General features: G+C 38.3%; 1 protein-coding gene across 1 annotated transcript in view; it reads left to right on the top strand.

Moving 5' to 3' along the window:
* LOC124356703 (collagen alpha-2(IV) chain-like) overlaps window positions 1–17,867 on the top strand; it is a 29,651-nt gene extending 11,784 nt beyond the window's left edge. The window contains exons 2-4 of the mRNA XM_046807865.1: window positions 7,342–7,483; window positions 8,101–14,799; window positions 16,775–17,867. Coding sequence (XP_046663821.1) covers window positions 7,345–7,483; window positions 8,101–14,799; window positions 16,775–17,325 — 7,389 coding nt within the window. The 5' untranslated portion in view covers window positions 7,342–7,344 and the 3' untranslated portion in view covers window positions 17,326–17,867. The remainder of the gene's footprint in view (window positions 1–7,341; window positions 7,484–8,100; window positions 14,800–16,774) is intronic.
* The last annotated feature ends 9,173 nt before the right edge of the window (window positions 17,868–27,040 follow it).

The raw sequence follows: 27,040 nt of genomic DNA, 5'->3' as shown, positions 1-27,040 counted from the left end.
AAACATTATTATGAAATCTACAATTCATACTAAAAATCACGTGAGTCTAATTATACTCTGAAATTATAAAACAGTAAAGCTAAAAATAGAATAGTGTGGAATACAAATAACAGAATGTCATAATCCATAAGATAATGTAACGAAGGTTTTTTACTTTTTCTAGTATTTTTGTGTGTTAGTTCTTCATACAACGGCTAGAGCAATTTTGATTACATTTCTGATATACGATAGTACAGTAAATTGGTTTTTACTTTTATAACTAATTTTGGTTCCCTATTGTTTTAATTTTATTTATAATATTTGTTCAATATACTTACTGCATAAGTAAAAAAAGTAAAACAGTAAAGTTTAAACACATAAACCACTACAAACATTTACAACTAAAACAAAACATTTGAAACACTTGGACAGTTTTATTTGTGTTAATAATATTCCCATACTTGTTTTCGTAAAATCAGATTTTTATTTTACTATTATTATACATAAATTGATGTTATACTTACAATATCTTTATAAATAGGCTATAACTATTATCTCGCCAAATTAAATTAGTTTAAAATGTTTAAGATTGTAATCAATAAAATTAGTTTCTATAAATACATATACATTTTTAACCATGTTCATTTATTTTGATCCATGTTTTAGTGAAAGATTATTACTTTTATAAAGCAAAATAAACCGATATTTCAATTTTGAACTGTTAGGTTATAAGTAAATTCTTTTATATAAAAGTTAAAGTAGATTGTTTGTGGTTGAATGCAATAACAAAACACAAATAGTGTTTAAGGATTTTAAGTCACAGATTCCACTTGAGGAATCTATTTCCCGCTGGACTGCTGCTAGACATGTGTTTGGTATTAGCTTAAGTACTGACCCGGTCTGATTTAGGCCCTAGGGATTGCGAAGAGAGGGGGAGGGGGGAGAGACTGCAGTGATCGAAACTGTCCAACTGTTACTTAGGCTGGGTATTTACTCGGCCTACTGTTTGTGTTTGAACATAATGCAGCTATTGACCAACTTTGATCAGAACAAATAACCATTTTGATGGCATTGCTTCTATAAATCTCATCCTTCAAGTATAAAAAAGTTAATGTAAAAAACAAATGATTTGCTTCGATTTGTTGTTACAGTTACAAATTTTTATTGCAGTAAAATAGAATTTTGAAGCATTCAATTTTATAACAGTGAAAAATTAGATCTTTTGGAAAATTATTTTTTTTTTTATTAAAACGGTTTAGTTACTCAAGTACTAAGTACTCAAATTATAAAGTTTATACATTTTGTATTTAGGTGTCTAAAGAGAAAACAATACTAATATAGTCTCTTGCTAAAAATTGATATAGATTTTCCAATTGATGAAAATACAAAAACATACTCAGACCTAATTTTAAGTGCAAATACTTATAATAAAATATAGTAGAACGATCGCAACTAGACTTTGATTCTTACTCTTTACAGGATAAGTCTAAAATTTCTCCAAAAAGTAGACAATTTTTCTAGAATAATTTTATATCAAGTTATCAAAAGTTTATTATTGAAAAGACAGTATAAATTTGGAAAATAGAAAAATTACATGAATATTAAAACGAGCCTAAATTAGTTCATTAGGTGTTTGAACACAATTAGAATTGCTTTAGAAAACATTAAGAATTGAAAAAGTGTTTAACTAGGCTTATTTCTTTTATAGTTAGTTATAATAAGCCATAGATACAAACTATTATTTGGTCGTTGAGAATAATGGAGGTACAGTATGTCATTTAGTGTAGTAGTGAGAGTTATAAGATTAAAAAATAATGTATTACCAAGATAAATAAATATCCACCGTGATTAAAGTTAAGTTAGTATGTCTGTATATCTAAAATATAACCCGACCCGTCAGGCGAATATCCTAAGCCTTGACATTTCATTAGGAATTGGGACAGAATATATTAGAATACATAGCAGGCATTGTTGCGCGGAAATGTTGCTATATGCGGCATTTCTGCTGGACCATCCCATACAGAGAGTAGATACGGTTTGAATGGGTAACTTATCAACTATATACATTCTGTAAAGTTAGGTTATGAGTAATTAATGGTTACGCAATGACCTTTCAACCAATAAAGATGACAAAGATAGTACCAGCATTGTGAAAATTAATTTTATTAGCTACTCTAATACTTGTAACAATACTTTCACTACAAACTGCTATATATTCATTACATTTGCATGAATTGTAAATTAAATTTGAAATGTTAATTTATGTATATATATATATATATATATATATATATGTATATTAAGGAATGAACACAACGAAGGTATTTACTGATCTAACTGTAAAATTTTTTAGAATTATATGGAATTTTACTACGCTTTTTATTTTTACCCTTAATTTCTTTGGACCAAAATTATAAATATAAATAAATAAATATTTTTTTATTTTCCAACATTTACATTCATGTTTACAAATAAATGAAAAAAACTTAGGAAGTCACTGACCAAAAACAAGTAGCTGGTCAGTGTAACAGATACACAATACACAAATAAACAGTTTATAACTTGCTCTCACATAAAAAAAACTAAAATGTCAACAGACTGCTCTCCGCGACGTCTGCACAAGACTACAGAAAACTACAAACAAAATAAATACATATAGCCGACGTTTATACAATATAGAGTGACTAGGAACTAATTAGACAATGCAAAGAATAAAAAAAGCTATGACAAAAATACAAATATACAATCTTATGTACTACAATCATAAATAATATTACAAACAATTTATAAACAAATATATTGAAATAATGGAAAATTAAATTAATGTATCACATAAAATTACATATGAATATCTAAAAATCACATACGTACACTTACATGCATACTATAGAACATCCACACTCCAAAACATACATTCACAATGTAATAGGTGGTTGCATAAAACTTAAATTAATACACTCGTTAAAAAAGCAATGTCAGGTTTTGTAAATAGCCAGGATTTTAGTAAGGAGCAGAATTGTTTTAAGTTATTACTCGATTTGATTTCATCAGTCATTTGATTAAATAATTTTGGGCCTACGTATTGAATGGACTGTCTATAGAGTTCTTTATTAACTTTAGGTAACCTGAAGATTCTACTTTCACTAAGTCTAGTTTTATACGTCAAACCACTTGTACCTAAATTTCCACTTCTAGTATAAAATATTCTCAAAACATTATCCTACATTACGTTCTCTAGGATCTTTATATCAACACTCATCGTACATATGAACTTGCAGTCAACTACACGATTTATGAAGGATCTGTCAGGTCACTCTAATAATGTAATTAAACAGTAACAAAAAAATAAAAATAGAATAAAAAATATATTCAAATTATCTTAATTTAATCAAAAGTATATGTCAGCTTGAACATAATTTGGAAATGTGTACCTTTTTTATTTGCTATATTCATATATTTATGCCATATATAGATTTTGAAATAAATAATGTCACATTGTTGTTATTCACATACGCAAACTAGTACAGCTGTCACAACGAGGCCAATTTCAGTCGGTTTGTGAAACACTTTACACAATAAATTTAAGTGGAATACAGTAACATCCAGTCGTTTACCCAATTCCCCGACTCGACTGGATTATCTGAACGGTCAACTTCGCTTCGGCCAGAGATTGTGCGGTGTCCATTTACTAATTGTAATTGCACACATTGTGGGATTCAACTTCACAGACTAACTGAGGTTATTACAGAGGTTATTACAGAGGTTATTACAGAGGTTATTACAAATCAATCACCATTGTGTTTCACTAAGTGGCGTTGCTGCATTTTAATAATTGTTACTGCACAAATTGTGGGATTGAACTTCACAGGCTGACTGAGGTTATTACAGAGTTTTAAATTGTGTTTCACTAAGTGGCGTTGCTGCCATTTACTAATTGTTATTGCACACATTGTGGGATTCAACTTCACAGGAAGACTGAGATTATTACAGAGTTTCCAATTGTTTTACACTAAGTGGCGTTGCTGCATTTTACTAATTGTTACTGCACAAATTGTGGGATTCAACTTCACAGGCTAACTGAGGTTATTACAGAGTTTTAAATTGTGTTTCACTAAGTGGCGTTGCTGCCATTTACTAATTGTTATTGCACACACAGTGGGATTCTACTTCACAGGAAGACTGAGGTTATTACAGAGTTTCCAATTGTTTTACACTAAGTGGCGTTGCTGCCATTTTACTAATTGTTACTGCACAAATTGTGGGATTCAACTTCACAGGCTAACTGAGGTTATTACAGAGTTTCCAATTGTGTTTCACTAAGTAGCGTTGCTGCCATTTACTAATTGTTACTGCACACATTGTGGGATTCAACTTCACAGGCTAACTGAGGTTATTACAGAGTTTCCAATTGTGTTTCACTAAGTAGCGTTGCTGCCATTTACTAATTGTTACTGCACACATTGTGGGATTCAACTTCACAGGCTAACTGAGGTTATTACAGAGTTTCCAATTGTGTTTTCACTAAGTAGCGTTGCTGCCATTTACTAATTGTTATTGCACAAATTGTGGGATTCAACTTCACAGGCTAACTGAGGTTATTACAGAGTTTCCAATTGTGTTTCACTAAGTAGCGTTGCTGCCATTTACTAATTGTTACTGCACACATTGTGGGATTCAACTTCACAGGCTAACTGAGGTTATTACAGAGTTTCCAATTGTGTTTCACTAAGTGGCGTTGCTGCCATTTACTAATTGTTATTGCACACATTGTGGGATTCAACTTCACAGGCTAACTGAGGTTATTACAGAGTTTCCAATTGTGTTTCACTAAGTAGCGTTGCTGCCATTTACTAATTGTTACTGCACACATTGTGGGATTCAACTTCACAGGCTAACTGAGGTTATTACAGAGTTCCCAATTGTGTTTCACTAAGTAGCGTTGCTGCCATTTACTAATTGTTACTTACCACGTTTGTGGGATTCAAAACTTCACAACAAACTAACTGAGGATATTACAGAGTTTCCAATTGTTTTACACTAAGTGGCGTTTGCTGCATTTTACTAATTGTTTACTGCAAAAATTGTGGGATTCAACTTCACAGGCTAATCTAAACTGAGGTTAGTACAGAGTTTTAAATTGTGTTTCACTAAGTGGCGTTGCTGCCATTTACTAATTGTTATTGCACACACAGTGGGATTTACTACAGGAACAAGGAAGAACTGACAGACAAGTTTTCCAATTGTTTTACGACTAATGGCGTTGCTCGGCGTTGCCTAATTGCCTTACTGCACTAAGTGTTGCGCAACTTAATGCAACAATTGTTAGGATTCAAACTTTCACAGCTAGGCTGGAGGTATATTACAGTTTTAAATTGTTGTGTTTCACTAAGTGGCGTTGCTGCCATTTACTAATTGTTATTGCACACATTGTGGGATTCAACTTCACAGGAAGACTGAGATTATTAACAGAGTTTCCAATTGTTTTACACTAAGTGGCGTTGCTGCATTTTACTAATTGTTACTTGCACAAATTGTGGGATTCAAACTTCACAGGCTAACTGAGGTTATTACAGAGTTTAGTAAATTGTGTTTCACTAAGTGCGCGTTGCTGCCATTTACTAATTGTTATTGCACACACAGTTGGGATTCTACTTCACAGGAAGACTGAGGTTATTACAGAGTTTCCATTGTTTTACACTAAGTGGCGTTGCTGCTAGCATTTTACTAATTGTTACTGCACAAATTGTTTGGGATTCAACTTCACAGGCTAACTGAGGTTAAAAAATTTACAGAGTTTCCAATTATGTTTCACTAAAGTAGCGTTGCTGCCATTTACTAAATGTTACTGCAAACATTGTGGGATTCAACTTCACAGGCTAACTGAGGTTATTACAGAGTTGCCAATTGTGTTTCACTAAGTAGCGTTGCTTGCCATTTAATAATTGTTACTGCACACATTGTGGGATTCAACTTCACAGGCTAACTGAGGTTATTACAGAGTTTCCAATTGTTTTACACTAAGTGGCGTTTTTGCTGCCATTTACTAATTGTTTGTTATTGCACAAATTGTGGGATTCAACTTCACAGGCTAACTGAGGTTATTACAGAGTTTTCCAATCGTGTTTCACTAAGTAGCGTTGCGCTCTGCCATTTAATAATTGTTACTGCAAACACATTGTTGGGATCAACTTCACAGGCTAACTGAGGTTATTACAGAGTTTCCAATTGTGTTTCACTAAGTGGGCGTTGCTGGCCATTTACTATTGGTATTGCACACCCGGGCTCCCCCCCGATTGTGGGATTCAACCTTCACAGGCTAACTGAGGTTATTACAGAGTTTCCAATTGTGTTTCACTAAGTGGCGTTGCTGCCATTTACTAATTGTTACTGCACACATTGTGGGATTCAACTTCACAGACTAACTGAGGTTATTACAGAGTTTCCCAATTGTGTTTCACTAAGTGGCGTTGCTGCCATTTACTAATTGTTATTGCACACATTGTGGGATTCAACTTCACAGGCTAACTGAGGTTATTACAGAGTTTCCAATTGTTTTACACTAAGTGGCATTGCTGCCTTTACGAAAAATTACACGATGCATGAGTATTTATGAGCACCCATTAGAAATTAAGTGATCTAAAATAAAAATTAGAGCCCAAATTAATGGTCTATTTATTTACCGAGCACTAATGAAGACTATCTATCACCCAAGGTGCTGGGAAAATTAAATTTCTGTCAGTTTCTCTATAAGCATGTCATTCTGTTTTCATCAGTCTGTCATTCCGAACGATATCTCGAAATCTAAATGACCTATGAACTATAGTCTATAAACTTGAAATGATCATACAGCTTCATCTCTATCTACCCAAAATTGATTTCGATGATGCTGCATTGTACTCTGTGGGATGTAGGTGAGCGAATAGTTTTGCATTAGTCTTATCGGTAATCTTGATGGTAAGAAGAAAATCACAGAGCAAATAAATTTGTAAAAAATTGTAAAAATTGTGTGAAATTTTAACACAAAGATTTAAAATACGTAGTCTAAGCAGCAAGTTGCATTTACACACGTTTGACCTAATTTTTCATGAAATACATAGAGATTTTGTCACTAATAAAAAAAATCAAATCGTCTGACGCATTGGTTTTGGGGGTGCTAGATATAAAAGGGTTGGGTTAATAATACCAAACGATAATATTATTCTCAAATAAATTCTTTTGATATCGCCCCGATGTGATCTCCATTAAAACCAGCACATTTTGTGGTTAGCCTTCTTAGGAAAAATTCTTCTGTCTACTTCATAAAAATCTAGACTGTGTGCCCATATGGCTTACGAAGATTAATACTAGCAATCACTTATGCAGGTGATGGCTGTGGTAACTGCAGCGATGGCTGAGCGAGGCAGAGATGGCCGGGCTCTCAATGAACCGATCAGCGACAAGGAGATCATCGTGGATTTGATGGATATGGACAAGAGTCAATACTACGAACAGAATTTCACGACAAGTACGTGAATATACTTTTAAAACATGACTCATATATAGTTTATGCACAATTAAAAATGAATATTACTTATTTGATATTAATAACAATAATTAACTTTGTTAATATATAAAAAGAAATATTTGGATTAAATTCTATGATCATATGTGATAGAATCCTGTTCCATATAACTTTCAATTTCCCAAGTCTCATGCCATATCATTATTACTATGTAATTTGTAGCCAAGTCTTTTTAAGTACACGATGAATTGTGTCGATTATTTAACCTTTTAAAATAGTCTAACCTGACCAATAACATCCAAGTACTTATTATCCAAGTCCTAACTCAAAAATGTTTGACCAAAATAACGGGTTTATGGTTATTATTAAAAAATTTGTTTTGTATTTATCAAGAATTGTAAGTTCAGTTTTTAGTTATTCCAAGTTTTATACCTTACTTCAATGAGTAATGTTTATATATTGTAGAAACTCTTTATCCATTAAATACATCAGTTTTGTGTAATTCAATGAAATATGAAGCAACGTAGTTTTCCTGATAGATTGGATTTGATTTATTTATTAACAGTAAAAATAGTATTTAGTATGGTACACAAAAAGTAAATATAACATTTGTGTTTCAGTGGCATACATTTACGGCTACGAGGTTGGGAAGAATGGGCAGTTTCATCATGAAAACAAAGGACCTGACGGTGTAGTGTACGGCTGTTACGGTTTCATCGATCCCCAGGGCAAACTTCGAGCAACCCACTATGTTTCCGACGGTTGGGGTTATAGAACGGTCGAACCTGGTCAACCTGTAGAATTATTTCTCCACGAACATCACGAACACCACGAGGCGGTAAACGGAAATGCTGGTGAGGAATCTACAAGTGATCACAGTCATCATCACGAAGGGAAATTAACTCCTTGGCAGGATTTGTACTTCCCGAGAGGTTGTGGCTTTGGTGGAGGCAATGAAACCCGACCGCATTTCAATGGCACTAGCTGCAATTGCACTACAATATCAGCAGGGTTTCCACGTCCTCCACATCGTCCCGGTGGAATCCATAGACCAGGAGGAGATCATGCCCATAGGCCTGGATTACCAGGGGTTCATAGACCTGATGGACACCCCAGTTTTCCTGGAATTCATCACAACCATACTCAAAAACCTGGTCTTCCAAGTATTCACCATCCGGAACATCCAGGACTACCAGTAATTCATCATAACCACACTGGCATACATAGACCACAGGGCCCAGGGCTCCCAGGAACTCTTCACAACAACACTCATAAACCTGGGCTTCCGGGTCATCCGGGATTACCTGGCTTTAACAATAACCAAACCAATCGGCCAGGATTTCCAGATATTCACCGTCCAGGAAGTCAAGGGCTACCTGGTATACACCGTCCAGGCTTACATCATAATCATACACACAAACCAGGTTTTCCAGATATACACAGACCCGAAGGTCCTGAATCACCAGGCGCTAATCGCCCTGGTATTCCAGGAATTCCTAGCCTTCATCACAATCATACACACAAACCTGGAATTCCGAGTATACATCCCACATTAAGTCCAAATCAACCAGAAGGAACCCATCCTGGACTGAACCACACAAACAGACCAGAACATCCAGGTATTCACCGACCTGAAGGGCCAAGTATTCCAGATATTCATCGCCCAGGCCATCCACATTTACCAGGATTCAATCACACTCATAAGCCAGGACACCCTGGATCAGGATTGCCTGATATACATCGTCCAGGTCATCCTCACCTACCAGGTATTCATAATCATACTCACAAACCTATCGGACCAGGAGGAATACATAAACCAGGGTTCATTGGTAATAAGCCATTGCTGCCTGGCCATAAACCTGGAATTGTGGGAGTATTACCTGGACATCCACACCCTCAACCTAATCCGAGTAAGCCTGAGTACCCTCAACCAGGAACACCCGAAGGATCACTTCAACCAGAGTATCCCATAGGTCATCCAGGTGGAGCAACGGTGCCACAGGGCCCCACAAAACCAAGTGGAGGTTATCCAGATATACATGGTCAAGAAGGGACGGCAGGAAAACCAGGCGGATATCCTGGACAAGAAGGCAACGAAATACTAACGGGAGGCGGAACCGGAGGCCAACCAGGAAGTGGAGGCTATCCTAGTAAACCAGGGCAAGGAGGAACTGGTGGTTACCCTGGCTACCCTGGTCAAGGAGAAATCGGAGGTCAACCAGGAAGTGGAGGCTATCCTGGAAAACCAGGGCAAGGTGAAAGTGGGGTCCCTCCAGGAAGCGGTGGTTACCCTGGTTACCCTGGTCAAGGAGGTATCGAAGGCCAACCCGGAAGCGGAGGCTATCCTGGTACGCCAGGGCATGGAGGAAGTGGAGGCCAACCAGGAAGCGGTGGTTACCCTGGCTACCCTGGTCAAGGAGGTTCGGAAGGACAACCAGGAAACGGAGGCTATCCTGGTAAACCAGGGCAAGGTGGAAGTGGGGGCCATCCAGGAAGCGGTGGTTACCCTGGCTACCCTGGTCAAGGAGGTTCGGAAGGACAACCAGGAAACGGAGGCTATCCTGGTAAACCAGGGCAAGGGGGAAGTGGCGGACAACCAGGAAGCGGTGGTTACCCTGGCTACCCTGGCCAAGGAGGTTCGGAAGGACAACCAGGAAACGGAGGCTATCCTGGTAAACCAGGGCAAGAGGGAAGTGGCGGACAACCAGGAAGCGGTGGTTACCCTGGCTACCCTGGCCAAGGAGGTTCGGAAGGCCAACCAGGAAGTGGTGGTTTTCCTGGTAAACCAGGGCAAGGAGGAAGTGGAGGCCGACCAGGAAGTGGTGGTTACCCTGGCCAACCTAGTCAAGGAGGTTCGGAAGGACAACCAGGAAACGGAGGCTATCCTGGTAAACCAGGGCAAGGTGGAAGTGGGGGCCATCCAGGAAACGGTGGTTACCCTGGCTACCCTGGTCAAGGAGGTATCGAAGGCCAACCAGGAAGTGGTGGCTATCCTGGTAAACCAGGGCAAGGGGGAAGTGGCGGACAACCAGGAAGCGGTGGTTACCCTGGCTACCCTGGTCAAGGAGGTTCGGAAGGCCAACCAGGAAGTGGTGGTTACCCTGGCCACCCTAGTCAAGGAGGTATCGAAGGACCACCTGGAAGTGGAGGATATCCTAGTAAACCAGGGCAAGGGGGAAGTAGTGGACAACCAGGAAGCGGTGGTTACCCTGGCTATCCTGGTCAAGGAGGAAGTGGAGGCCAACCAGGAAGTGGTGGTTACCCTGGCCACCCTAGTCAAGGAGGTATCGAAGGCCCACCTGGAAGTGGAGGATATCCTAGTAAACCAGGGCAAGGGGGAAGTAGTGGACAACCGGGAAGCGGTGGTTACCCTGGCTATCCTGGTCAAGGAGGTTCGGAAGGCCAACCAGGAAGTGGTGGCTATCCTGGAAAACCAGGGCAAGGAGGAACTGGAGGTCATCCTGGAAGTGCTGGTTACCCTGGCTATCCTGGTCAAGGAGGAAGTGGAGGCCAACCAGGAAGTGGTGGTTACCCTGGCCACCCTAGTCAAGGAGGTATCGAAGGCCAACCTGGAAGTGGAGGATATCCTAGTAAACCAGGGCAAGGGGGAAGTAGTGGACAACCGGGAAGCGGTGGTTACCCTGGCTATCCTGGTCAAGGAGGTTCGGAAGGCCAACCAGGAAGTGGTGGCTATCCTGGAAAACCAGGGCAAGGAGGAACTGGAGGTCATCCTGGAAGTGCTGGTTACCCTGGCTATCCTGGTCAAGGAGGAAGTGGAGGCCAACCAGGAAGTGGTGGTTACCCTGGCCACCCTAGTCAAGGAGGTATCGAAGGCCCACCTGGAAGTGGAGGATATCCTAGTAAACCAGGGCAAGGGGGAAGTAGTGGACAACCGGGAAGCGGTGGTTACCCTGGCTATCCTGGTCAAGGAGGTTCGGAAGGTCCACCAGGAAGTGGTGGCTATCCTGGTAAACCAGGACAAGGAGGAACTGGTAGTCAACCTGGAAGCGGTGGTTACCCTAGCTATCCCGGTCAAGGAGGTTTGGAAGGCCAAGAAGGAAGTGGAGGCTATCCTGGGAAACCAGGGCAAGGTGGAAGTGGAAGCCGACCTGGAAGTGGTGGCTATCCAGGTAAACCTGACCAAGGTGGTACTGGAGGATTACCAGGGAGTGGAGGCTATCCTGGAAAGCCTGGGCAAGGTGGTATTGGAAGTCAAGAAGGTGGATTACCAGGAGGATCTGGTACACCAGGAGGATTTGGTACACCAGGATATCCTGGCAGTGGTGGACAGCCAGGTAGACCCGGTCAACCAGGACGTCCTGGACATCCAGGGAGTGGAGGACAAGAAGGAGGATTCGTTAAACCAGGAACACCAGGATATCCTGGAAGTGTTGGAACAACTGATGGACCAGACCATGGAGGACAACCAGGAAGACCCGGTCAACCAGGCAGTGGAGGACAGGGAGGAGGATCGGGTACACCTGGATATCCAGGAAGTGGAGGACAACCACCAAGTGTAGGACACCCAGGAGGATCTGGCACAGGATATCCAGGCAGCGGTTTACAACCAGTTAGACCCGTACAACCTGGAGGTCCAGGACTACCCGGAAGTGGAGGACAGCCAGGAATTCCTGGCACTCCAGGATTACCCGGTACTGGAGGACAACCTGGATCACCTGGAAGTCCAGGATACCCGGGCAGTGGAGGACTGCCAGGAAGGCCCGGTCAACCAGGCAGTGGAGGACAGGGAGGAGGATCGGGTACACCTGGATATCCAGGAAGTGGAGGACAACCACCAAGTGTAGGACACCCAGGAGGATCTGGCACAGGATATCCAGGCAGCGGTTTACAACCAGTTAGACCCGTACAACCTGGAAGTCCAGGACTACCCGGAAGTGGAGGACAGCCAGGAATTCCTGGCACTCCAGGAGTACCCGGTACTGGAGGACAACCTGGATCACCTGGAAGTCCAGGATACCCGGGCAGTGGAGGACTGCCAGGAAGGCCCGGTCAACCAGGCAGTGGAGGACAGGGAGGAGGATCAGGTTCACCTGGATATCCAGGAAGTGGAGGACAACCACCAAGTGGAGGACACCCAGGAGGATCTGGCACAGGTTATCCAGGCAGCGGTTTACAACCAGTTAGACCCGTACAACCTGGAAGTCCAGGACTACCCGGAAGTGGAGGACAGCCAGGAATTCCTGGCACTCCAGGAGTACCCGGTACTGGAGGACAACCTGGATCACCTGGAAGTCCAGGATACCCGGGCAGTGGAGGACTGCCAGGAAGGCCCGGTCAACCAGGCAGTGGAGGACAGGGAGGAGGATCGGGTACACCTGGATATCCAGGAAGTGGAGGACAACCACCAAGTGGAGGACACCCAGGAGGATCTGGCACAGGATATCCAGGCAGCGGTTTACAACCAGTTAGACCCGTACAACCTGGAAGTCCAGGACTACCCGGAAGTGGAGGACAGCCAGGAATTCCTGGCACTCCAGGAGTACCCGGTACTGGAGGACAACCTGGATCACCTGGAAGTCCAGGATACCCGGGCAGTGGAGGACTGCCAGGAAGGCCCGGTCAACCAGGCAGTGGAGGACAGGGAGGAGGATCAGGCTCACCTGGATATCCAGGAAGTGGAGGACAACCAACAAATGGAGGACACCCAGGAGGATCTGGCACAGGATATCCAGGCAGCGGTTTACCACCAGTTAGACCCGTGCAACCTGGTAGTCCAGGACTACCAGGTAGTGGTGGACAGCCAGGAATTCCTGGCACTCCAGGATTACCCGGTACTGGAGGACAACCTGGAACACCTGGTAGTCCAGGATACCCGGGCAGTGGAGGACTGCCAGAAAGGCCCGGTCAACCAGGCAGTGGAGGACAGGGAGGAGGATCGGGTACACCTGGATATCCAGGAACTGGAGGGCAACCACCAAGTGGTGGACACCCAGGAGGATCTGGCACAGGATATCCAGGCAGCGGTTTACCACCAGTTAGACCCGTGCAACCTGGTAGTCCAGGACTACCCGGAAGTGGAGGACAGCCAGGAATTCCTGGCACTCCAGGAGTACCCGGTACTGGAGGACAACCTGGATCACCTGGAAGTCCAGGATACCCGGGCAGTGGAGGACTGCCAGGAAGGCCCGGTCAACCAGGCAGTGGAGGACAGGGAGGAGGATCGGGTACACCTGGATATCCAGGAAGTGGAGGACAACCACCAAGTGGAGGACTCCCAGGAGGATCTGGCACAGGATATCCAGGCAGCGGTTTACCACCAGTTAGACCCGTGCAACCTGGTAGTCCAGGACTACCAGGTAGTGGTGGACAGCCAGGAATTCCTGGCACTCCAGGATTACCCGGTACTGGAGGACAACCTGGAGCACCTGGAAGTCCCGGATATCCGGGCAGTGAAGGACTGCCAGGAAGGCCCGGTCAACCAGGCAGTGGAGGACAGGGAGGAGGATCGGGTACACCTGGGTATCCAGGGAGTGGAGGACACCCAGGAGGATCTGGCACCGGTTTTCCAGGCAGCAGTTTACCACCAGTTAGACCCGTACAACCTGGAAGTCCAGGATATCCAGGCAGTGGAGGGCAACCGGGTATCCATGGACAACCTGGAAGTAGTGGACTACCAGGTGCCCCTGGCACACCGGGAGGAGCAGACCTTGGAGGACAATCTGGAAGACCTGGCACACCTGGCAGTTCTGGTCAACCAGGCAATGCAGGGCAACCAGGAAGACCCGGCACACCAGGAAGTCCAGGATATCCAGGCAGTGAAGGACAACCAAGTAGCCCCGGACAACCTGGAAGTCCAGAATATCCTGGGAGTGGCGGATTACCAGGCCAACCAGGCAGTGGAGGGCCGCTAGGAGGTTCTGGCACACCAGGATATCCAGGCAGTGGAGGGCGACCAGGAATACCTGAACAACCTGGAAGTGGTGGAAAACCAGGAGGTACTGGCATGTCAGGAGTACCAGGCCATGGAGGACAACCAGGAAGACCCGGCTCATCTGAAAGTCAAGGTGGTGGTAGTGGACTACCAAGTGGCCCTGGATCATCGGGAGGACCAGGCCATGGAGGAGAACCTGGAAGACCCGGAACACCTGGAAGTCCAGGAATTCCTGCAACTGGAGGTGGGCCAGATGGATCTAGTACACAAGGAAATGTGGGATACCCAGAATATCCTGGAGGCAGCATACCAGCTCAAAAACCAACTCTTCCTCCTGGGATTGGATGCGTAGATTATACCGGCCGCCCAATATCACCACCACCGCCAGGATGTCAAGTGCCAGGAGCTCCGATTGGAGTACCTGCAGGTAATGCATTTATCAATGTTGAGAATATATATTGTATCATAAGTTGGTATAGCGTAGGTTTACAGAGAATAGAATTTTAGGAACGTTTGTTTTGCAGAAATAACGCAAAGTTTGAAATTCATATAAACGTATATTACTTGTGTTTTGGATAATTTTTGTTTTGAAATTTTAAGTTTTGTAAAGTCCAAGGAAGGTTTAAAAGCTGAGAAACATTGGGAAAGTTTCGCAGAATATTTAACAATTCTGGAAAATAATTTAATATTTACAACACTTAATCCAAAATCAACTGACCTTAAACAGCTGTTCACATTTTCAGCTGAAGTTCACAAAAGTGACAGAAACATTGATTTACATTTACATTTTAGAAAATATTGATTATTTATACAGTGCTTGATCGGTAGTGTTATGCAGATTGCAAAGACATATTAACTATCTAATTTTTATTTTACGTTATACCAATAACGAATATACCATCTAATGCATTGAAAATCATATAAAATCATAAAACCCACCTTGATGAACAAAGCTGTGAATTGTTTGCACATAAGGTTATCGAAACTGGTTTTCTTCCTTAACAATTTGCTTGCAGTTAAAGCAAAATAAATATATAGGAATATTATACTCCCCTTATATCAGAAACAGAATACTAGCGATGGAAGTGGATGTATTTTGACTAAAGTAGTATTTTTAGACTACGTATGCACACATTTTCTTAATCGGAATAAAAATCAATATTACTTATAGCGCCAAAAACATGGCAGACCGCATATAAACGCTTTTAAATCTTAGTTGGATTCCAAAACCCAAATGTGTGTCAATTTTTTTGGTCAGTGCAACAACATAAACTCAACTGTGTAACCGTAAATAAATTATAGCGGAAGTGTATTTAATCAGCCTTATCTGAATATTTTGTATCGCAGTAACTACTTTTGGTCGTACGTAAGTTATACATTTTCTTTATCGGTAAATCAAGCAAACTACCACTATGGCACTTAAAAACATCTTAGACAAAAGTAAATTAAAAGAGCTAAAAGTAGGCGCTTGTTAATCGAAGTTGATTTTTTTTGTATATATTTTATTAGTCGAAGCATAGGTCAAACTCAACTATAGCACTTAAAATACCTTAGATAGAAAATTAATGTAAAAGACGGAATTTGACACTTTTTATTATATAAAGGGTGTAAATTCCTGATACACCTGGATAATTTTAAAACGGATTGAGGTATCAATGAAAATTTTCATCATACCTATTAAAATACTTCTTTGAACTTTTTTGAAGGGTAAAAACACTTTGCCCTCCTTTTACAAAGGGGGTTGAGGGGTATTACTTAAAAAAACAATGACATGAACAAAAGATCTCTAGGAAAATCCTAGCAAAGTTATGGGCAAACACCCCTTATATCTAAAGGTGTAAATTAAGCCTTCATACGCCTGGATATAATCCAAACGGATTGAGATATTAATGTACAACAATCACCATACGTCTTAATGTTTTTTAATGTTTTTGACGGTTTTAGAACCCTCTTTTAAAAGGATGGTAGAAGGGAGTAACTTTAATTTTTTTAATTACAACTTGACATGTCATATATTAAACACTCCATAGAAACACCACGGCACTAAGAGAACACCTCTATGCCATTTGTAGCAAACTTTATGGGCAAATAACGAAAAAAATAGTCTGTAGGTACAATGCCAATGTCTTGCGCACATTAACAGAATGCATGCGTGATACCTTATACTTTGAGGGGCCCAGCTTATCCCTTAAGTTTCTTCCTGTACATATAAATGTTATGTTTATGGTATGCATAGTTTTGGTAAGAGGTGTATTTTTCTAAGGAGCATTACAATGTAAGGGATTATTTGCCTTGTACTTGTATGAGGTATTTTCATAATTTATAGAGTGAATAAGGAGAAAAATCTTGTGTGTCACAATATGGTGTTATCTAGAGTATTAATATACTTTTGACATTTTCAGGATTCCCCGGCTACCCTGGTAGTCACGGATATCCCGGTTACCCCGGATACCCTGGCTATCCCGGCTACCCCGGTTACCCAAGCTACCCCAGTTACGGCGCCTACCCTGGAGGTGTCCCTCCTGTCTATATCATCCCCTACCCTCTACCTATCGGTCCAAGCCCCAGTTCGTGCCCTTGCTATCTCGTGACCTCCAATCATACTAACAACACCCTCCCCACCCCTCAACCGATCGTACCCACTCCTGTGCCCCCTCAACCGACCATTCCTCCATTCGGAGTCATCGGCTACATCCCTGTAGTGTTCTATCCGTACTGCCCCGGGAGCCAGGGAGGCCAAGGGTTCCAACCCGTGTTCCCAGCGGCTTTCACCGTCCCCTATCCTTGCAACCAGTGCAACTCCAGGAGAGCTAGAACTCTCTCCCACAACGACACTTCTTCCTTCGACCAGGTGCTGAAACAGCTGCCCGACAACACCGTCGTCCTCAGGTCACCGCACCGCAGACGATCGCAGTTCGGCACTCGCCTGAGACCCGCTGACAATGAAGTTTAAGGGAGAGAAAAGATAGAAAGATGCGTAACCTGTCCACAGGTTGCATCATGTCTGGTAGCATGGGTTCAAAACTGTTGTCGTTCAAGATTATCATAAAGTTATAAACAATTATAAATCAATATTTGATATAAAATGTTTTTTCTACAGTGAGCAAAATTAGATTATCCAAAACTAAATAATGCTCCCATTGGAGACGGTAAACCACTTTTTATCATTTCAAATTTAAAAAATATTTCACTTTTTATAGCACATTTCCTACATTCAGTCACTTTCCGATCGTCCTGTACTATTCTTTATTGAGTAAAAGAATTTTTTTTGTAATGTGCACCAACCTTATTCAAGTTCAAGGGATTTAGAAAATGGAATTCCTCCTATAATAAATAATGATAATAGTTTATACAATCGGGATAGTATTTTGACATTTCTATAATTGGTATTTTTATGAATGGCTGTTGTATGTTCAATATTAAAGTGTTGTACTATTTATTATTTAGGGTATTATATTTTCAAATATAAAAAGAGTAATGCAAAATAACATTTGATATATATTTATAACTTTCATGTTTTTATTAAATTTTTTCTTGAATATTTTGACGAATTAAGCATTTATTTAAATATAAAGAGTTTAAAACTGAGAAAAAGTTTCAAATTTTTTCATATTATCACAGTCAAAACTAATAGAATCGTTAATTAATATTGTAAAAATATATACCAAAACATAAATTATTTTCTTGAACTTTACAGGTAATCCGATAGACATGTACAATGTATTATTGTACTTTGTTGGTTCATATTTCAAAGTAGTTATTAGTAGAATTTTGTTTTTATTGCGTCCCAATGCGATGAAGACTATGACCATATATTAATACAATTGTAATATGTTGATAAATAATCATACAGATCTCTTATTCACAGTAATACATTTTTTATGTTATCACACTTAAAAGATGTACACTTTTGCTTTTTATTTTGAAGATGCTATCTTAGAAATAATTGATTTATAACTTCATTGACGTGATTGATACAACAGTATTTCAATGTGAAACGTATTTCAATAAGGATAAAACATGTACTAAGGAAATATATAAATTTAGTTTTGAATAATAATTATTAAACAAATCTATATTCAAACATTTGCAACATCTATTTAACTAATTTACATTTTTTGGGTTCCATATTATCTTTTTACTGTATTTATATTTTTTCACGGCAGCAGCCTCTATTTTGAGAATAGCATTGGTTAAACATTACATGATATATGCATAACCGATAAAAAGTGATTTTACGTACCAATTAATGCATTGTATTCAAGAAGCACAAACAAATATTTTATAAAGAAATTGTAGACAGGTTTTCAGGTTCTTAAACTTTTTTATTTAAATAACGGCCCACTGAAAAAAAATTAGCACATTAATCATTCAATACTATACGTAAGTTTTTTGAAAGAGGATTAAATAGTTTGTTAGTAAGTTAAGTAGTTTGAAGATGTGATGTAACTTCTGGATGGCTTACTATGAATTGCTAGTTGCCAGCAGAGAGATAACTAACTAGTAACTAGAACATGTGTAGACAACACAATATACTGAGTACATATATTGAGTATAGTTGTGTGTAAGCTAGTCGCTTACATTTAGATAACGAAAAGACCTGTTCGTATTTTTATTTAATTGTAATGAAATTTTGTATTTATGATAAGTTATTTTATAATAAATTATTTCTTAGTTTTGTAAATCGCCTTTTTTATAGATCCTCTTCATTAATTGAATGTATTATATTTAAGTTTCAAGAGTGATACATTTTAATTGTAATGCTAATTGTTTTGTGTAAATCACTGTTCACGCTTTGAAAATAATTGTTTCAAAATCGGTAAGTTTAAAATAAATGGCTTTAAGAGGTAAATAGATATACCAAAATATGTAAGTATTTCTTACTGAGTAAGTTAATCTTTCTTCTATACAAATGGACATGGTATGTCTTAATATTCTTGATTTTATTATTTAATTCACATCCTAGAAAAAAATAACGAGAAATATAATCTAACAAGCTAAGTCTTTATGACACATTTTGTGATGTTCCTTGTCTTGTATTAGAAAATCTCATAAACAATATGAATGGAATTGAACATCTCATACTTGAATTGAATATAAACTCCCAATGAGTATATACGATCGTGTTAGAGTTGGATACCAATATGAATATGTTGTAACCTCAGTCTGTTTAGCTGCTTCAGTAAATCGAGAATTAATCATGAACAACTGAAACCGAGTTCCGAAGTTTTAGTACCAGGGTTTCAGGCGTTCCAACTCACGACAACTAATATGCATTCTAGGCAAGGTAATGACTGTAGAATTGAATAATGTGTTGAATTAAATCTCTAATGTTTTATTTTTGAGATTGTGTAAGAGATATGCACAATAGCTTTGATACTAACAGTTTTACTTTATTGTGTTAAAAACAGAATATTCATTTTTGCAATGATTTTGAAGAATTATAGGTTAGGATGAAGCCATTTCAAATTATTTACTAAAGTAAACTGAAAATTCAGGGTTATGGAAATTTGGAAATCTGTTATATATAATAATGGTTGCAAATAGAATTAGAATATTATGGAATGATCCTTAAGTAAAAATAAACACAATTTACAGAATATAGTGGTCAAAATATAGTGTGGGCGTAAAGTGTGATAGGCGTCTTGTTCTTCATCTTCTAAAGGGTAGTGTCGTGCACGCAAGTATGAAATAAAGTCATAGCATTTTACAGTTCCAGCATTAATGTTGAAATGCTAAAAATTCATTACTGTGAAAGTGTCGAAAACAACTGATAAAGCCTAGCTGAGTAAAGTTTACCATCCTTATGAAAAGTTCAAATAATTGCAAAACTATTATTGGTTGACAGATGATAGTCAAAAAGCAAATTTATATATTGAAATAAAAATACATAGGCAATTGTAAAAAAATCTATTTGTATACTTATAACAAACGTTGGGAAATATGCATCATTAACCAAGTAATGTAATAATTAAGGTAAATGTTTCCTCTCAAAGTACAGTGTATGCCTTTTTGCATTGAACAGGATGAATGGTTTCTCATTTGTCTTGGGGCCAATCATTACCAGTAATTTCTAAAGGGTTAGGGGGCGTTTGTATTCATCAATCAAGGCATTATTTACGCTACCATTCCTCTGAAAACCTTTGAGCCAGGGATTATATGAACCGTACAAATAATTATAGCAGTTTAAGATTTAAACCTTCAATCTGATTTTGTGTAAGAGTTTATGTGCCCTATATCTATAAAAATGAATTTTAGTAACGTTATTTTAATAGCAGATATAGAAAGTGTTATTTCTTTTTCTTCAAAATACAAACGAAACAGGATTCAAACAGATCATAATGTAGCACAAAAGCAATTATGAGTCTATTAGAAAAAAATTATACTTTATGAATGTCTTGTGTTATTAAAATAGAGTATTTGAATAGTACGTTGGTTTTATCATAGGAATATCAAGTAAATAAAGAATTATTCATAATTTTAGCACAAGAACATTCCAACAGTTTCCCTCACACATATTGATTCTATGAGGGCCGTTTATTTCAAACTTCGATCTAACGCCATGACAGTCAGACACGTGGCGGGTTCGCGGTGTGCGCAGTAGTCGATCGCGCATCTTCCCCGCTACATTTGTTGCTGCCGAGTTCAAGTAGACAGTTTGCGTTGAGTTGCAGTCACATAAAAGTAGTTGCCTCTATTGATTTTCCTTCTAAACGTAAATCGAGGAGTGTTATTCGATTTCTGCAAGCAGAAGAGAATAACGCAGCAGAAATTCATCGGAGAATGTGCCGGGTTTACGAAGAGAACATCATGAGTGAAGGTGTTGTGCGTGAATCGTGTCTAAAGTATTAATATGGTCGAATGTCAAATTCAAGGATAGATTTGAAAAATGTAAAAGCTGAAACTATTCGGCGAGTGTTGTTGGTGTCTGTCAACATTTTTGGCAACCAACGAGCGCAAACCTTTTTAGCCTAAATGTTCAATACAAATTAAAGTAAAGAGAGGATTTTTACACGTCTGAAAATTCCAAAGAAAAAGCATTTCTGTATCTATGGTTGTCTCTGAAAAAGCTACCTTTGTACATCCATACAAATCTTAACCTATCACCTTATACGATAGCATTTCTATGTTGTAATATTTAAGATTTCTTTGTTTCGAGATTCCAGACTAGGTGAAACTGGATTATAGCTAAACTAGGTGAACTGCCAAATATTAAAGAGTCATTACATTCTAATTTAAATTAACTACAACATTAGCATGTTTTAAGGATAGAGGGGAGGTTGTTGTATAATCTTGGGTCAAAATTGGAGAAGGTCCTGCCTAAATTTACAAATGTATTATGTGGAAAGCCGTGGCTGGTGCATCGTGGCGAGACTTCCTCCTGGAAGAACAATTACTGGTTCAGGTACTGCAGTGATTGCGTGACAGGACCTTGTGAACCATGCAAATTAATTCCATTGGCAGCAACTTGACTACAGTTTGAAAGGGGAATATATGATTAAATCCTTTCAAATGGAAAATGAAGCGGCTAGTAGAGCTTTGAAGTTTCTGAATACGATACAAATCACCGGCTAGCAGTGAATAACGAAGAATGTATTGACTAAATGAGCTGAAGCTTAGCGAAATCTGGGAACAAATTTTGAATCTGTGTTGTCCATCCACTCTGATAAAAACATCAGATTTCTGATAAGGAACTACCTGGTTTCTTCCTTCAAGATAAAGACTTCATCCACTTAATAGAATTGTTACTAGAACAATATAGTACGAGGGACATGATCAGAGAGTGTAAGGTTGCTATTGAGCAGGATGCAGCGAGTTTTAAACTGTTCACATACTGCTAAAACTTACATCAATGTCGTGGAGGATAGTACATTATTGTCTACATTGAACCTTAGAACATTTTATATATTGACTATTTATTTATTTTTTAAGGTCCGAGCTTATACAGTCAATGGCCTTCTAAACTGAGGTATGGTTACAGGAAAAATCCAACTGGCAGTCAACTGCATACATATTTGCCGTATAATAGTTAATCCACGTAGGAAAGTCAGAAAATCTTTCGTGACTCAAGGATTCAAGAGTACTTGGACTACTTCCCTGAAGTACATCTCACCTTCTAACTAGAAAGACAGATGCGTCATTCTCAACTTTGCTAACCTGGCTTCTTCCTTCAAGATAAGACTTCATCCACTTAATAGAACTGTTACTAAAACAATATTAGTGCATTGAAGGAGGGTGTCTTTTATTTGGCAAAGACATTATTGCTGTAAGATAAACCTAACGAAGGCATCAAGGATCTTGAAAAGTAGTGTGCATTTTAGTCAGCAATATATAATTGATATATCAGCTGATTGAGTCGATCGCCTATAAGTACTCCAATATAACAAAACATATTTGTTACATAACTATACCTGATTGTATTTTTGACAAATTATGTCATTGATGCGTATTATCAGGTGACGAGTTGTTCTCCAATACATTTTAAATCGCGGGAAAACATTGAAATGGACTGGTAATAGATACGAGAGTTGATTACCTTAAGCAGGAGATAAAATATAAAATCTGTTTATCTCTGAAGAAAAACGCATTTGGAGAAAGTCAAAAGCGTAATGGCACTTCAAGCATGAGGGCTGATGGATGATTTTAATAATCTGTTCAGATATTTTATCACTTATTTCTGCTACTGCATTTTATTCGTTTATTGCTGATTTAAAATTATCAGTAGTGGTCCATGAAAATTAAAAACAACTAACGCATAATTTGCATTGTTCGCGTAAAAATAGTCAGTTTCTATTGCCAGCAACACTTGCACTTAAATCCAGGTTAAGTGCCAGTTTCTTACCTGTTGATGTTTCATTCATATTGCATATCTTAAGACACATCCAGATATATTTGGAGTTATTTAAAGATGTAAAATTTTTTTTTCGGTTCAGAATATGCTATAGTGCTATATGGTTATAGTGGTATATGCTTTTTAAAATTTTCAAGGTATGACAATGATTTAAACTTTAAATGTTTATTCATAAAACATGAACAAAGCAGTCAATACTAGTCTTAGACATATGCATTAACGTACCGGAAACTAAACATATGCGAGGATAAATGTTGTTAATGCGTTCTGTTAAAATGGGGTTGAGGGAGTTTCAAATTCTTTGGATGCGATATTAATGACTTCTTGATCAATAAGAAGCGGGCCATCAACAATTTTCAACAATTCGTGTGACCTGGTAATAAGAGGAATTTCTATGGAAATAAACTAAAACTCTAATCTGAGCGTAATTAGTAATAAATATCTTTTCTTTAATATTCAAAATCTCGTCAATAGAAATAAACGCAGTAAAATTATTTTCTTTGTAAGGAAATTACGAGTAGTACTTATAAATAAAGATAAGTACATCAAAATAAATGCACCTACATAACTATCAAACGTTGTCATATTGTACCAATATTAAAACATAGCTATATCATTTAAACCTTTACGAGCGCCATATTTCTTCCAGACGCCTTGCAGTTCAAAAGCGATAATAATAGAACAGAATGTAGCAACATAGTATATTTCTATTGAAGGCGCCAAGAAAAATTCGTCGTAGCGACTGTGCAGGCAACCCACACAGTAGGACAACAGTTAGTAATGGGACAATTAGAGTGGTGATGTTTATAGTACCAGCTGACTATTATTGTACTACCATGTAATAGGTCATACAAAGTTGTCCATTCAAATAAAGTCTTTGTTAAAGAATTGTCACGTACAGCGAATTGGATTTAATCCAGGTATGAGGGTTTCATCTCATACCTCACTGATAACGTAAGATTGCCGATGACGTTATCCTCGAAGTCCGTTTTCGGGTCAGGAGGAATGAATAAATTATTCTATTCCTTCCAAAAACAACAAAGTTAATATGAAAATAATGAACATCTTGGAATTAACTGGCCACTTTTATTGTTACAAGTATTGTGGCCACTATAATCACAGAAAAATAAAATACACTGTTTGTGTCAGAGTCCAGTTTCTTAACAGTTATGAGGGCCGAGATATGGTCCAAATAGAGTGCGTAAACATTTTCCCTGTGCTAGTTATGATCTCTGTGACAGTTAAATTTATTCTGCAGGACATTCCTTATGAAGTTCAGTTGTTAGAGAAAACAGGACTGAGTGCACCAAAGAACTTAACTATCCTTGTCTGAATTTCATTTATCTGGTTTAATCTCCATCTGACTAGATAAATTATTTCAGTTACCTACCCTTTTTATAATCTTTAATAAAATTCCAATCAATGATTTCAAGATATCTAGATTTATTTGTTTTTTTGTTACATCATATTAATCCTAAGAAGCCAAAAATACGTATTAACAGTGCATTCCGCTAAAAAGTCAGATCTAAAGGATAACACCAGATTTATTTAAACTAAATATAAATAAAACAGCAATTTTACTATAAACTTAGATACCCAATTATTATATTAGTATTAGTGATAAAATTTTGAGTTACACTTTATTTTCCTTGACATTCTTAGGTAAATGAATAATCTATCTACTTTAGATGAAGCTGACGGAAAAACAGCTTATAAAATAATACTGTTAATGTTATGTCATTGTGGCTAGTCCAGGGTGGTTTTTTATTACTAAAAATTAGGATTATATTGTACTGTCAAACAACCCCATGTTCATGTGTTTCTACGCTGATGTGATTCAAATACTTTTTATTCCTTCATTTTTTGATCTTTGTATCTATGGTGGTAGATGACTTCGTCATAATATTGAAATATATAACACAGCACATACACAAACGATTAAATATCACTTCACACATACTAAATAGCAGACTCCTAAGGGTTAAAAACTGGAGTTACGCAACCCCCACGTTGTTTATCAGTGTTATCTCTAGTGCGGCGTTATCATTCTGATCAGCTGTCCTTACTGTTCCTGCCACTGTTGATAGCAGTGTTAAAGGTAATATTTGATTTAAATTGAAACATCTTTATTTCCCGGAATGATCACTCACCAATGCCATCGGTCGCATGCGATTAACCGGCTATAGATCTACCCCAGACGCTGCTCCTCAAGACAGTGATGTATCTTTCATACAAGTGGCACCAAAGAAAACGATTTGATTCAAATCATCTGAAATATAAATTAAAATCAAGGATGTCAGCATTAAAAATATAAAATATTTTAAACTAAGACTGTAGAACAAAATTCAAATTCCACAACTACAATTTACTGTTGTGCACAGACCTGTTCAATCAAAACCGCCTCCATCAAAGTTTAAGAGGTATCACCATGGTTGGGTAGCTGAATTCATACAATATTAACTTCACACCTGAAACGGACGTTGTACTTACAATTGAAAATAATCAATAAACTACAATATTTCACCAAAAATACATGGAAACGGGCGGGTGGCAATTCTAACCAAAGAAAGACTGGATTTTGACAATTCAAAGTTGAGCATAGGTTCCATATACACATAGGTTCCATAGGTGTACATTTTGAAGTGGAGGGTATAAAAGTCAACCGTAATTTTTGTGGATAAGTTACAATATTATTGGTTTATACGCAACCTAAACGATTGCTGCGTAACTTTGATTAAATAAAACGAATATTTTATAATTTTTCTCTGTTCTATTTGTTTGACGTTTATTATTCCTGGCAACTTCAACATCGAAGTTTTGGATCATATGAACCCACTGCCCCAACAGATATTTGCTATTTCCACCTACTTCGGTTTAATTTGACTCTTGAACTTGAATCACGTTCTATATTTGGCAGCATAAAAATAAAATCAACATATTGTAATTGTGGTTGAAGATATGAATCATGTTCCTTACTGAAACTAAAGTACATGAAGTACAAAATGTGGTCTCTGGTAAAACCGGGTAGTGGTATAATTCAGAGCGCTCACAGTTTTGTAATTACACTTTCTCGGTATGCTAATACTTCTTAGTACCTAAGCTTGTTTACGTGTTTCAATTTGGATATTTAATTCTATCCTTCCGCTGAGAAACCTTCCCGTACCTAGCCACTACATAAAACAAATCCTTAGTTAGTAACCCATTTGACACGTACCTTTTAATGGTACTTTTAGTTTCATGTTTTAAAGTTAATTTTATAACCTAGGTTATGTATATTTTTATATGAAAACAATAACATGACATTTGTACTTATCGGTGATAAAAACTGTATTTGGGGTTTTTTGGTAACTTAATTAACAAGATACTGTATTTTAACGAGATCAACTCAAAAAGTTTAGATACAATCGGCAGTGGCTCGGCTGGTTTGGTGCCTGTGATGGTACTGCCTCTAACCGAATGTTCGTTAATGAAGACATTCTGATCATCGGTGTATATTGTATACTTTCTCCTCATCCAACAATAAAAGCTTAAACTTTCCGTCACAATTTACAAGTATAAAAAAAAACAGTAAAATAATTGAGAAACATAGTAAATTGTTCAACACTTTTTGTAAGCTAATGTAGCCCTTTTAATATAGTAATTTCATAAACCTACTTAAAATAACAGTGACCACGAAAAAAGATTATTATAGAACATAATTATGAGTAAAACTAGTAGTTACTTGAGGCTTCACACGCAGTTTCGAATGTTTTGCACTTGTATGAGCACTTCCGGTTCGAGTGAATTATTTTTCTGACACTAATATTGAATTCGCCTT

This window comes from Homalodisca vitripennis, chromosome 3, assembly GCF_021130785.1.
Source record: "Homalodisca vitripennis isolate AUS2020 chromosome 3, UT_GWSS_2.1, whole genome shotgun sequence".
Taxonomy (NCBI): domain Eukaryota; kingdom Metazoa; phylum Arthropoda; class Insecta; order Hemiptera; family Cicadellidae; genus Homalodisca; species Homalodisca vitripennis.
Note: the sequence above shows the minus strand (reverse complement) of the source record. Positions and strands in the feature narration are given on the sequence as shown.